This window comes from Neoarius graeffei, chromosome 2 (genome assembly GCF_027579695.1).
Source record: "Neoarius graeffei isolate fNeoGra1 chromosome 2, fNeoGra1.pri, whole genome shotgun sequence".
Lineage (NCBI taxonomy): Eukaryota > Metazoa > Chordata > Actinopteri > Siluriformes > Ariidae > Neoarius > Neoarius graeffei.
The window spans coordinates 82,265,361-82,279,959 of record NC_083570.1 but is presented as its reverse complement, the minus strand read 5'-3'; the positions used below and the strand labels follow the sequence as shown (position 1 = coordinate 82,279,959).

The 14,599-nt window shown below is 40.5% G+C and overlaps 1 protein-coding gene across 1 annotated transcript in view; it reads right to left on the bottom strand.

Annotated features, from left to right (window-relative positions):
• Positions 1–2,137: 2,137 nt before the first annotated feature.
• The window catches only part of LOC132870029 (receptor-type tyrosine-protein phosphatase eta-like), a 69,974-nt gene continuing 57,512 nt past the window's right edge, over positions 2,138–14,599 (bottom strand). The window contains exons 8-13 of the mRNA XM_060903573.1: positions 12,678–12,938; positions 11,750–12,010; positions 9,520–9,780; positions 6,857–7,117; positions 2,411–2,671; positions 2,138–2,160 (exon numbers count right to left, since the gene is read on the bottom strand). Of these exons, the coding sequence (XP_060759556.1) occupies positions 2,138–2,160; positions 2,411–2,671; positions 6,857–7,117; positions 9,520–9,780; positions 11,750–12,010; positions 12,678–12,938 (1,328 nt within the window). The remainder of the gene's footprint in view (positions 2,161–2,410; positions 2,672–6,856; positions 7,118–9,519; positions 9,781–11,749; positions 12,011–12,677; positions 12,939–14,599) is intronic.

Genomic DNA, 14,599 nt, shown 5'->3' with positions numbered 1-14,599 from the left:
TACATCAATGCAGTCAGTTGTATTTGTTTAGTAGTTGTAGAAAATGGAAGAGATATTTTACGTCTGCACTTTATTGAATTTTGGCTCCTGACCCTGTTAGTCAGGAAATAACACAGGCACATTTTGACGCAAACTGAATTTGAAAACACTTCTGTGCCATGGATTGTAAATGTTACACCTCTTGCTGTGCAGCTCCATGTTCATTTCTGACTGCAAAAATGGCAACTGGGTGAAAACAAAAGAAATACCTAACAACTCACCAAATGGGAATTGGAATAGTTATTTCAGCAAAATATTAATCTCATCTCATTATCTCTAGCCGCTTTATCCTGTTCTACAGGGTCGCCTATCCCAGCTGACTACGGGCGAAAGGCGGGGTACACCCTGGACAAGTCGCCAGGTCATCACAGGGCTCAAAATATTAATGTACACCTGAAAGCAGAGCTCATTTATCATCAGTACAGGACTTACTTGTGAATGCTGAGATTTGAACTGGTGCTCCTGCAATCTGTCCATCTGCAGCTACTGCAGTAACAGTGAATGTATAGTTCACTCCAGCAGTCAGACCAGTGACAGTGTAAGATGTGTTTGAAATGTTACTGCTGTTAGTCACACTGCCATCAGTCCAGGTTACATTAAAGTAGGACCTGTCCCCATTTGGCTGATTCCAGGTTAGAGACACAGATGATGTGGTTTTGTTAGAGACAGTGAGATTGGTGACAACATCTGGATCTGTCAAACAAACACACACACACATTCGTTTTAATTTTAGGAAAATAGTTGTGTATGAAAAAATATGCTTTTTTTTTTTTTTTACAGAATATTGTAAATGATTTGTGCCCAACTGTCAATACAACACTGAGCACAAGTGCAAGACTGATAAACAGAGAGTTCTTAAACATTGTTAATACTGTACATGTCGGAGACCCAATACTTACCAGTATGAAATTAGGACATTTAACAACCACATTATTGACTTTATCAGTGTAATCCCACTATGACTGATGGCCACAATTTACTGGAATAAGAGCATTTAGTGTTCTTCTGTCTTCGGGGAATCAACAACTAACACTTAGCCTATTTTACAGTATAATTCTTTTGAACTGTATTGCATAAAGACTGTATGAGGTGTCACTGAAGCATGTTTAAGTCACATGTTGCATGAAAACATTTAAGTCACATGATGCATTTCCACTTTAACTAGCATTTAAATTCACAATAGTTCAATGAAACAAATGACAATCCAATCTTAACCATCCCGCTGCACACTGTGTCTATATTTTGTTTCCACATCAAGAGTGAAGTGAGAACTGCACAGAAATTTAAATCACACACTTATTGTCGATGCACTGCAAATTCTATTTAAATCCCCAACAATGTTATTGTGTAGTTTCTAGCTGCAGAGAAAAGTGTTTTTATGGTAATAATATAAAACTAACATAAGGATTCTGAATAAACTGAAATGCTCTGATTGTTCACATTTTTTGTTGTATTTTCATTTAACTCTGAAAATAGAGAGTTGGTCCAACTTCCACTGACACCCCCACAGGCCCCCACCCCATTATTCATTGTTGAATAGTGCAATTCAATAATGCAGTTTATTTTTAACTTGGTGTGATACTAATGTTACTCGTGTGCTAGGATACTAGTATGAACTAACAATTAATCAATAATTTCTCTTTTCAACCAAGATTATGACAAAAAAGGTCTTTATTAACTATGACAAGGCAAACAGACATACCCTATTTACAAAATACAATTATAAATAATCTAAATAACAGCAATAATAAGGTGCTCTCAAATATAAATACATCTAAGACCTAAGGGATATAATCTAAAATGCTACAAACAGTTAAAAGGACATCTATTGATAAAAGCCAACTTAAAACGGCTAGTCTGTACTTTGGGCAAGATAAAATTATGTGCCTCTTTTCTAAGTTGCCTGTTTCTCTGTGGTGGCAGATCACTAAGAGCCGTGTCTGTGGTTGTAATCCGGTTCCATAACTTGAAGTCCCTATTTTGCAAAAGCTCAGTAATGCTGTATTTCTTTACAACTTTTTGATCTAATTTATTACAAATAAATTAATGCAGTCAGTTGTATTTGTTTAGTAGTTGTAGAAAATTTTAAGTCTGCACTTTATTGAATATTGGCTCCTGACCCTGTAAGTCAAAATAACACAGGCACATTTTGGCCCAAACTGAATTTGAAAACACTTCTGTGCCATGGATTCTAAATGTTACACCTCTTGCTGTCCAGCTCCATGTTCATTTCTGACTGCAAAATTGGCAACTGGGTGAAAACAAAAGAAATGCCTAACAACTCACCAAATGGGAATTGGAATAGTTATTTCAGCAAAATATTCCTGTACGCCTTCAAGCAGAGCTCATTTATCATCAGTACAGGACTTACTTGTGAATGCTGAGATTTGAGTTGGTGCTCCTGCAGTCTGTCCATCTGCAGCTACTGCAGTAACAGTGAATGTATAGTTCACTCCAGCAGTCAGACCAGTGACAGTGTAAGATGTGTTTGAAGTGTTATTGCTGTTAGTCACACTGCCATCAGTCCAGGTTACATTAAAGTAGGACCAGTTCCCATTTGGCTCATTCCAGGTTAGAAACACAGATGACGGGGTTTTGTTAGAGACAGTGAGCCTGGTGACAACATCTGGCTCTGCAAATAAAAGACAGACAGACAGACACACACTTTTAATATATGAAACATTGTTTTATGAAATGTGTTTAAATCCAGGTGTATAATATTGTGAATTAAAACTCTAGTTACACAAAACACCTTACATTAAGATTTCCTTTGAATCAGAGTGAAGATTTCCTCAAAATAAAATCGGTTGCACAAAACTTTAGGTCTTCTCCTTAAAGTTTCCTTAAAATGCTCACTTACATATTTCAGGTTTTCTCTATGTCTTGGTCATATACTTAAGGAATCCCTTAATGTTTGTTACACCATTGCACAAAAGACCTTCACAACCAAAATAAGGAATACAGCTTAAAGTACCTCCGAGTCGATCTTAACCACAACATGACTGAGTTTATGACGATAAATGAAGTGAATTATGAGTTAATAATGGACCTTATTAATTAATTTTCATCCATCAGCATAGGAAAGATAAGAGAACACACAAACCAAATGAAGGAGAAGTGTGTTGACCTTCATAAGTCAGGGAATGGTTATTAAAAAATACCTACTCGCCTGAAAATGTCCATTTCTACTGTTAGGGCAATAATTAAAAAGTGGACACCAGCTGAAACCGTTATAAACTTGTCTGGAAGAGGACCCAAGTTTATTTTGCCCCCATGTGCAGTAAGGAGGATGGTAAGAGAGACAAAAATCCCCAAAGGATCACTGTTGATGAATTACAAGAAAAAGTAAAATCTTACGGTTTCCAAAAGTCTCTAAAAACACCATCAGATGCCACCCGCATGCCAACAAGGTATGCCAGAAAAAGCCTTTTCTGTCAGTTAACTACAAACATAAGCACCTGAAGCACCAAACAAAAATGGAGCTTTTTGGTAATAAACACTCAAGGTGGGTTTGGTCAAAAAAGAAGGATGGCTATAATGAAAAGAACTCGATCCCAACTGTAAAATATGGTGGAAGTTCTGTGATGTTGTGGGGCTGTTTTTCCTCCAGAGGACCTGAAAACCTTGTTAGGGTACATGACATCATGGACTCCATGAAACCCCAGGACATTTTAAATCAAAATCTGGCTGCTTCTGCCAGGAAACTAAAACTTGGTCGTCATTGGATCCAGGGCTCGAAATTAACTTTTTTTCTTTGTGTCCCCCAGTGGTCCCGAATTCTGTGTTGTATTGTCCCGAATGGAAGAAATAGTGTCCCCATTTTTTTCCTCTCTGAAATAACCAGTGGTTAATATTATCATATGAAGTTACTATTATATTTGTAACTATGTGATTTTGAACCCTTTATATCATTTTTACAATAAGTCACAAAACACAAGTGACACATGTCCTATACATCATCTACTTCAAAATTACAGTTATTGCATTTTCAGTTTATTAAACTTTGGCGATCTCACTGTATGAATAGATACCCGTTTATTTAAAGGGGCCAACTAGCTCATTCAGAAAATGTTTCAACTCACTACATCTGCAGTACACTTTAGTTGAAAATAAGACCCCTTTTATGTTCATTTCATCTACTTATACCTTGAATATCTGTTGGCACTTATAAGGCCGGGTGGCACGGTGGTGTAGTGGTTAGCGCTGTCGCCTCACAACAAGAAGGTCCTGGGTTCGAGCCCCGGGGCCGGCGAGGGCCTTTCTGTGCGGAGTTTGCATGTTCTCCCCATGTCCACGTGGGTTTCCTCTGGGTGCTCCGGTTTCCCCCACAGTCCAAAGACATGCAGGTTAGGTTAACTGGTGACTCTAAATTGACCGTAGGTGTGAATGTGAGTGTGAATGGTTGTCTGTGTCTATGTGTCAGCCCTGTGATGACCTGGCGACTTGTCCAGGGTGTACCCCGCCTTTCGCCCGTAGTCAGCTGGGATAGGCTCCAGCTTGCCTGCGACCCTGTAGAAGGATAAAGCGGCTAGAGATAATGAGATGAGATGAGACTTATAAGGCCAACTTATCATTTTCACCATTACCGTTATCCATTTTTATGTAATATACCTGTTGCCCCATTCAGAGATGTTTTGAAAGCCATCAGCCATACCATCAATAGATGAAACGCCCTTGAGCAAGGCACCTACCCCAACATTGCTACAGGGACTTTAACACTGTAAAAAACCGTAAAGTCACTTTGGATAAAAGTGTCATATCATATAAGTGCAAACAAAGCAATGTAATGCAAGTTTTTTTTATTGTAACCTTTAGTCATAGAAATCATTTACATTATTTACAGTGCTTAATTTCATTTTCTTTGACCTAGATAAATTTCCCATTCATTTCTATGGAATTATTTGAAAAACTACACACATTTCAAACATCCGCTGCTCTGGCATGCTTTCACCTAGAGACATGATTCAAACTTTAAAACGTAGAGAAACTTCTCCTCTGTGGATCTGGCATTCAACTTTTTGCTAGGTTCTATACTTTTGGCTCAGACCCAGCTCAAACACCATGTGGGTTCCTGGAGAAATTCCGGCTTTATAATGGGTGTCTATTGCGTTACACACCAGTGCAGCTCGTTAAGTTAGAGTGTAGAGAGCTTGGAAAAATAGCTCAAACTTTCTCATTTAAACTGTGTTTTCAGCCCCAATTTTCACTCTACACACATAATTTTCTCATAAGTAGTAGCCACACTTGTCCTGATTCACACAATGTGTCTACCTACACGATAGGACTTGCAGTTTTTGAATGAGAAGCCTGAAAGTGAGGAGAGGACAGGCGCGCAGCCCCATAGACTCCCATTATAAACGTGGCTGCGCTTTGATTGTTAAATCAGAAAAGTCACTCGTTTTTAACTCGCTCTAGTGTCCTCAATTTTAACACTACAGACAAAAAAAGTACATCAGTGTGTTCAGGAGACCCTTGTGGCACTCAATGTGAAATAATTTTGTGAATATCTCCTTCCGTTTTCGTGTAAACCCCCGTTGTTTGGAGGGAGCGCTCTGACGGAAAGCTGCCCTTTTTGTGTGCCCCTCCCCCACCCGCGCGCTGAGCAGAGAGAGACAAAAATACAGTCCAGCTCAGCTCCGGCAGCTGTGACTGCTACGCGCACTGCATCACTCTCACGATTTCCCCCGGGGGAATTGTCGTCTCTAGATCTATTTTTTTCCATTGTCCCGGGATTGTCCCAGATATGATAATTTTGTGTCCCGATGACATTTTTTATGGTCCCCGGGATGTCGGGACACCGTTAGTTTCGAGCGCTGATTGGATCTTCCAGCAAGACAATGATCTGAAGCATGTATTCAAATCAACACAAAAATGGTTATCTGAGCACAGAATCAAGCTTCTGCCCTGGCCATCTCAGTCCCCTGACCTGAACCCCATTGAAAACCTGTGAGGTGAGCTGAAGACGAGGGTGCACAAGAGAGGGCCTCGGACCCTGGATGATCTGGAGAGATTGTGTAAAGAGGAATCGTCTCAGATGTCCTGCTCTGTATCTCCAAACTTATAAAATGTGATAGGAGAGGTGCTGTTTTGCTGGCAAAGGGAAAGTGTACAAAGTATTAAATACAGGGGTGCCAATAATAGTGGCACATGTGTTTTTATTGAAAATAATTATTTCTTGATGAGGGATTTGTTTTTCTCTGAATAAATTTATTTCTTTTAAAGGCTGAATTTTTCTCATTTTTTCAGTGCGAGATGAAGCAACTTCACCAAAAGGTGGATGTTTTTCTAACCCTTTTTACGAATATTTACAAGGAGTGCCAATAATTGTGGAGGGCATTGCATAATTTCATGAGGTGATAACAGGTATGACAAGCAGACACGATTGCAAGGAAACAAACAGTCTTCATGGAAACTGTAGAATTTCACTGTGGTAAAATCTCGTTCAATGCAGCAAATCCCTTAATGTTTTCCTGAACTAAGGAAACCTTTTAAGTGATGCTGTGCAATTTCAGTAAATCCATCAGCTAAAGAGAAATTAAGCCTTAAGTGTCATACTTAAGGGGAAAACTTAAGGAGTTTTGTGCAACTGGCCCCTGATCGATAACTACAACATTGTAGTAAAACCCACTAAAACTACTAAAAGACCCACACATACAGAGACACAGAAAAATATAATTACAGAGAGAGAAATGGATTACTCATTTTGAACAGTACTGTATTTTGAGCAGATTCAGGTGTTCAGTCAGTCCAGTCCAAACTAAAATTCAATCTAATCTGTCTTATGTATGAGGCTGTCTGTCGACAGTACAGGACTTACTTGTGAATGCTGAGATTTGAGTTGGTGCTCCTGCAGTCTGTCCATCTGCAGCTACTGCAGTAACAGTGAATGTATAGTTCACTCCAGCAGTCAGACCAGTGACAGTGTAAGATGTGCTTGAAGTGTTACTGCTGTTAGTCACACTGCCATCAGTCCAGGTTACATTAAAGTAGGACCAGGTTCCATTTGGCTCATTCCAGGTTAGAGACACAGATGATGTGGTTTTGTTAGAGACAGTGAGACTGGTGACAACATCTGGATCTGTAAATCAAAGACACACACACACACACACACACACACACACGTGCTATTTACTGGCATCTATACATTTTTATATCTTAAACATTTTTCCAAGAAATGCATTTAAATCCAGGTGTATACAACTCTAATTTCTAAAAAATTAGACAAATTTCTAAAACTCTCGTCAATAACCACAAAAACCCTACGAAAGCCCACATATACAGAGACACAGAGCGATATACAGTGGTGCTTGAAAGTTTGTGAACCCTTTAGAATTTTCTATATTTCTGCATAAATCTGACCTAAAACATCAGCTTTTCACACAAGTCCTAAAAGTAGATAAAGAGAACCCAGTTAAACAAATGAGACAAAAATATTATACTTGGTCATTTATTTATTGAGGAAAATGATCCAATATTATATATCTGTGAGTGGCAAAAGTATGTGAACATGAATGGATGAATGAATTAACCCTTTATTATCACTGTTACCAGTGAAATTGACCATCAACCTGTCCTTACAGAGGGGGAACAGGACAGGAAGACAGGGATAAAAGACAAAGAAACACAGTAGTAACATGAGGAAAGATGAGGAAAAAAAGACCCCCCCCCCCATTACGCTCCTATCAGGAGTACAGTGTGGGAGCATTTAAAAACCTCCGCACAAGCACACAATAACACAAGTACACTTTAAAACATGGGACTTGACAGGGGGAAAGGAGGGCAATCAGGGGTGGGGGGAGGGGGTAGGAGGGGAGGGGAGGAAGTAGAGGTAACCCAGCGCAAGCAAGCAGCCGTCTGCTCCTGCAGCCATGAGGGCGCTGGTCACGCACCCGCTTGTCACACTGGGGGTGAAAAACAGCAACTGCGGCGAACATCTAGGATTTGCAGTTAATTTGAAGCAGAAATTAGAGTCAAGTGTTTTCAGTCAATGGAATGACAAGCAGATGTGAGTGGGCACCCTGTTTTATTTAAAGAAGAGGGATCTATCAAAGTCTGATCTTCACAACACATGTTTGTGGAAGTGTATCATGGCACGAACACAGGAGATTTCTGAGGACCTCAGAAAAAGTGTTGTTGATGCTCATCAGGCTGGAAAAGGTTACAAAACCATTTCTAGTTTGGACTCCACCAAGTCACAGTCAGACAGATTGTGCACAAATGGAGGAAATTCAAGACCATTGTTACCCTCCCCAGGAGTGGTCGACCAACAAAGATCACTCCAAGAGCAAGGCGTGTAATAGTCAGCGAGGTCACAAAGGACCCCAGGGTAACTTCTAAGCAACTGAAGGCCTCTCTCACATTGGCTAATGTTAATGTTCATGAGTCCACTATCAGAAGAACACTGAACAACAATGGTGTGCATGGCAGGGTTGCAAGGAGAAAGCCACTGCTCTCCAAAAAGAACATTGCTGCTCGTCTGCAGTTTGCTAATGATCATGTGGACAAGCCAGAAGGCTATTGGAAAAATGTTTTGTGGATGGATGAGACCAAAATAGAACATTTTGGTTGAAATGAGAAGCGTTATGTTTGGAGAAAGGAAAACCCAGCATTCAAGCATAAGAACCTTATCCCATCTGTGAAACATGGTGGTGGTAGTATCATGGTTTGTGCCTGTTTTGCTGCATCTGGGCCAGGATGGCTTGCCATCACTGATAGATCAATGAATTCTGAATTATACCAGTGAATTCTAAAGGAAAATGTCAGGACATCTGTCCATGAACTGAATCTCAAGAGTAGGTGGGTCATGCAGCAAGACAACAACCCTAAGCACACAAGTCGTTCTACCAAAGAATGGTTAAAGAAGAATAAAGTTAATGTTCTGGAATGGCCAAGTCAAAGTCCTGACCTCAATCCAATCAAAATGTTGTGGAAGGACCTGAAGCGAGCAGTTCATGTGAGAAAACCCACCAACATCCCAGAGTTGAAGCTGTTCTGTACGGAGGAATGGGCTAAAATTCCTCCAAGCCGGTGTGCAGGACTAATCAACAGTTACCGGAAACGTTTAGTTGCAGTTATTGCTGCACAAGGGGGTCACACCAGATACTGAAAGCAAAGGTTCACATACTTTTGCCGCTCACAGATATGTAATATTGGATCATTTTCCTCAATAAATAAATGACCAAGTATAATATTTTTGTCTTATTTGTTTAACTGGGTTCTCTTTATCTACTTTTAGGACTTGTGTGAAAATCTGATGATGTTTTAGGTCATATTTATGCAGAAATATAGAAAATTCTAAAGGGTTCACAAACTTTCAAGCACCACTGTAATTACACAGAGAGAAATGTATTACTCATTTTGAACAATACTGTGTTTTAAGCAGATTCAGGTGTTCAGTCAGTCAAACTTATAGATTAATCTAAAATTCAATCGAATCAGGCCACTGCATACAGCTGACTTAATCGTCAGTACAGGACTTACTTGTGAATGATGAGATTTGAGTTGGTGCTCCTGCAGTCTGTCCATCTGCAGCTACTGCAGTAACAGTGAATATATAGTTCACTCCAGCAGTCAGACCAGTGACAGTGTAAGATGTGCTTGAAGTGTTACTGCTGTTAGTCACACTGCCATCAGTCCAGTTTATATTAAAGTAGGACCAGTTCCCATTTGGCTCATTCCAGGTTAGAGACACAGATGATGTGGTTTTGTTAGAGACAGTGAGACTGGTGACAACATTTGGATCTGTAAATCAAAGACACACACACACACACGTGCTATTTACTGACATCTATACATTTTTATATCTTAAACATTTTTCCAAGAAATGCATTTAAATCCAGGTGTATATAACTCTAATTTCTAAAAAATTAGACAAATTTCTAAAACTCTCGTCAATAACTACAAAAACCCTACGAAAGCCCACATATACAGAGACACAGAGCGATATACAGTGGTGCTTGAAAGTTTGTGAACCCTTTAGAATTTTCTATATTTCTGCATAAATCTGACCTAAAACATCAACTTTTCACACAAGTCCTAAAAAGAGACAAAGAGAACCCAGTTAAACCAATGAGACAAAAATATTATACTTGGTCATTTATTCATTGAGGAAAATGATCCAATATTACATATCTGTGAGTGGCAAAAGTATGTGAACATCTAGGATTTGCAGTCAATTTGAAGCAGAAATTAGAGTCAAGTGTTTTCAGTCAGTAGAATGACAAGCAGATGTGAGTGGGCACCCCGTTTTATTTAAAGAACAGGGATCAATCAAAGTCTGATCTTCACAACACATGTTTGTGGAAGTGTATCATGGCACGAACAAAGGAGATTTCTGAGGACCTCAGAAAAAAAGTGTTGTTGATGCTCATCAGGCTGGAAAAGGTTACAAAACCATCTCTAAAGAGTTTGGACTCCACCAAGCCACAGTCAGACAGACTGTGTACAAATGGAGGAAATTCAAGACCATTGTTACCCTCCCCAGGAGTGGTCGACCAACAAAGATCACTCCAAGAGCAAGGCGTGTAATAGTCAGCGAGGTCACAAAGGACCCCAGGGTAACTTCTAAGCAACTGAAGGCCTCTCTCACATTGGCTAATGTTAACGTTCATGAGCCCACTATCAGAAGAACACTGAACAACAATGGTGTGCATGGCAGGGTTGCAAGGGGAAAGCCATTGCTCTCCAAAAAGAACATTGCTGCTCGTCTGCAGTTTGCTAATGATCACGTGGACAAGCCAGAAGGCTATTGGAAAAATGTTTTGTGGATGGATGAGACCAAAATAGAACATTTTGGTTGAAATGAGAAGCGTTATGTTTCGAGAAAGGAAAACCCAGCATTCCAGCATAAGAACCTTATCCCATCTGTGAAACATGGTGGTGGTAGTATCATGGTTTGTGCCTGTTTTGCTGCATCTGGGCCAGGACGGCTTGCCATCACTGATAGATCAATGAATTCTGAATTATACCAGCGAATTCTAAAGGAAACTGTCAGGACATCTGTCCATGAACTGAATCTCAAGAGAAGGTGGGTCATGCAGCAAGACAACAACCCTAAGCACACAAGTCGTTCTACCAAAGAATGGTTAAAGAAGAATAAAGTTAATGTTTTGGAATGACCAAGTCAAAGTCCTGACCTTAATCCAATCGAAATGTTGTGGAAGGACCTGAAGCGAGCAGTTCATGTGAGAAAACCCACCAACATCCCAGAGTTGAAGCTGTTCTGTGCGGAGGAATGGGCTAAAATTCCTCCAAGCCGGTGTGCAGGACTGATCAACAGTTACCGCAAACGTTTAGTGGCAGTTATTGCTGCACAAGGGGGTCACACCAGATACTGAAAGCAAAGGTTCACATACTTTTGCCGCTCACAGATATGTAATATTGGATCATTTTCCTCAATAAATAAATGACCAAGGATAATATTTTTGTCTCATTTGTTTAACTGGGTTCTCTTTATCTACTTTTAGGACTTGTGTGAAAATCTGATGATGTTTTAGGTCATATTTATGCAGAAATATAGAAAATTCTAAAGGGTTCACAAACTTTCAAGCACCATTGTAATTACACAGAGAGAAATGTATTACTCATTTTGAACAATACTGTGTTTTAAGCAGATTCAGGTGTTCAGTCAGTCAAACTTATAGATTAATCTAAAATTCAATCGAATCAGGCCACTGCATACAGCTGTCTATATCAGTAGTACAGGACTTACTTGTGAATGCTGAGATTTGAGTTGGTGCTCCTGCAGTCTGTCCATCTGCAGCTACTGCAGTAACAGTGAATGTATAGTTCACTCCAGCAGTCAGACCAGTGACAGTGTAAGATGTGCTTGAAGTGTTACTGCTGTTAGTCACACTGCCACCAGTCCAGTTTACATTAAAGTAGGACCAGTTCCCATTTGGCTTATTCCAGGTTAGAGACACAGATGATGTGGTTTTGTCCGAGACAGTGGGACTGGTGACAACATCTGGATCTGTCAAACACGCACACGCACACACACGATAATTAGTGAAAATTATAATTGTAATATCTTAGACAATTTTTCAAATAGTCAAAAAGGCACATTTTCTTTTGGCAGAAAGAGAAAATTAGGCTGATGTCAAAGTGTCAAATCCCTTTACAAATAATGAGGACAATTAGAAAGTGATTAAATATGCTGTTTTTTTTTTTTCCACCAGTGCCCTCCTGCCCTCTTCTGCTCAACACTTGGAGCACCAGCAACAGTGCAAGTGTCAGCCATGTAGATATTTATTAGACAGTCACTTCTCGAAAGGATTATAGTCAATAATAATTATACTCCCATTTTTTTTACTGTTTCCTGCATCCAACTACAGAATCACTTAAAGTCCACAGTTCAGATAAGTTTTCACAACTGTCATATTTCCCACTGTACTTCTAATATTATATCCCCCATATGCTCCTTAAATTGGAAATGGTTGTTATAGAAAATAATGAGCAGTGAAAAATCAATATTGCACAAGCCCATTGCCAATAATTCTAGAGCTGAATGCACATTCCATCCATCCATCCATCCATCCATCCATCCATCATCTGTAGCCGCTTATCCTGTACAGGGTCACAGGCAAGCTGTAGCCTATCCTAGTTTTAAATGAAAAAAATGTCAGCAACACAGGACTTACTTGTGAATGCTGAAATTTGCGTTGGTGCTCCTGCAGTCTGTCCATCTGCAGCTACTGCAGTAACAGTGAATATATAGTTCACTCCAGCAGTCAGACCAGTGACAGTGTAAGATGTGCCGGAAGTGTTACTGCTGTTAGTCACACTGCCACCAGTCCAGGTTACATTAAAGTAGGACCAGGTTCCATTTGGCTCATTCCAGGTTAGAGACACAGATGATGTGGTTTTGTTAGAGACAGTGAGATAGGTGACAACATCTGGATCTGTCAAACACACACACACACACACATTTGTTTTAATTTTAGGAAAATATTTGTGTATGAAAAAATATGCATTTTTTAAAACAGAATATTGTAAATGATTTGTGCCCAACTGTTATTTGTTAGGGGCAGCACGGTGGTGTAGTGGTTAGCGCTGTCGCCTCACAGCAAGAAGGTCCGGGTTCGAGCCCCGTGGCCGGCGAGGGCCTTTCTGTGCGGAGTTTGCATGTTCTCCGCGTGGGTTTCCTCCGGGTGCTCCGGTTTCCCCCACAGTCCAAAGACATGCAGGTTAGGTTAACTGGTGACTCTAAATTGACCGTAGGTGTGAATGTGAGTGTGAATGGTTGTCTGTGTCTATGCCCATGTTTACATTAGACCGTATCAGCGGATCATCAGATTAACATTTTTAAAACGATTAGTGTGCACACAGCAACACCAATACACGATTTGCATGCACACAGCAACACCAATACACGGATACGCTCGGCTCCGCAGGCATCCTGCGCTCCAAATCACTCTGCCCTGAACAGCGAGTGCCCTCTGGAGGGTGCGCACTCCGGCCTTGCGCAGCTCACAGAGCACGCGAGTGAAGTGCACAAGCTGTGATTCGGGACTGAGCCGCTGTGTGTGTGATCCCAGCGCATATCACTTACCACTTGCAAGTGGAAGGATGGCAAGCCTAAAGACAATCATAACTATACAATGGGCAGTATTTGCATCAGTATTTTCATACTTTTATACTCTTTAATGAAAGGTGATACAAGGCGGAAGTCCGCGCCGTTTTTCAGCAGTCGCGTCACATGACCAACGCCAGCGAACCAGGAAGGTGGATGTCACAGTGACATTGTCCAATGACGACGCCAGCTAGAGCTCAGCACAGCGTATCCGCATATCTCAATGTTTACACAGCACCGGAGCTGACACGATCTGGATTGAATACGTGGACCCTGGCGGATTCCCGTTTCCCGGCGTTTCCAGGCGGTTTAATGTAAACGGACAGTGCATCCACGAAGAAAACGAGACAGATACGGTCTAATGTAAACTTGGCCTATGTGTCAGCCCTGTGATGACCTGGCGACTTGTCCAGGGTGTACCCTGCCTTTCGCCCGTAGTCAGCTGGGATAGGCTCCAGCTTGCCTGCGACCCTGTAGAACAGGATAAAGCGGCTAGAGATAATGAGATGAGTGAATGTTATTTGTTAGAGACAGTGAGACTGGCAACAACACCTGGCTCTGTGAACCACAAACACACACACACTATTATATCGGAGTTCCCCATGTGCAAAGCGTGCAGAATGGAGCTCTATACTTATAGAAATGCACTGACTTGATTTTGATGGCTTGACTATACGACATCCGTATACATACAGCAAACATGTACGACCACAGGGAACCTGACCGTAAGTGCAAGGCAGCTTATTTCATAAACACTTGACCATTGGACAACAAAATTTGTATCTTTATTTACACAAGATAGATGGGTTTTTATTATTTTTAATTTGCTTTTTTAAAAATATCATGCGATTATTTCCTAACATATTTTCTGGAAAATATTCACGACAGTTTCATATAAAAGGGTGATAGATGGATGTAAGTGCAGGAAGAGTTTTACTGAAAACACACTAGCAAACAGATCTAAAATGGAGACAAAGGCAGAGTCAAAAA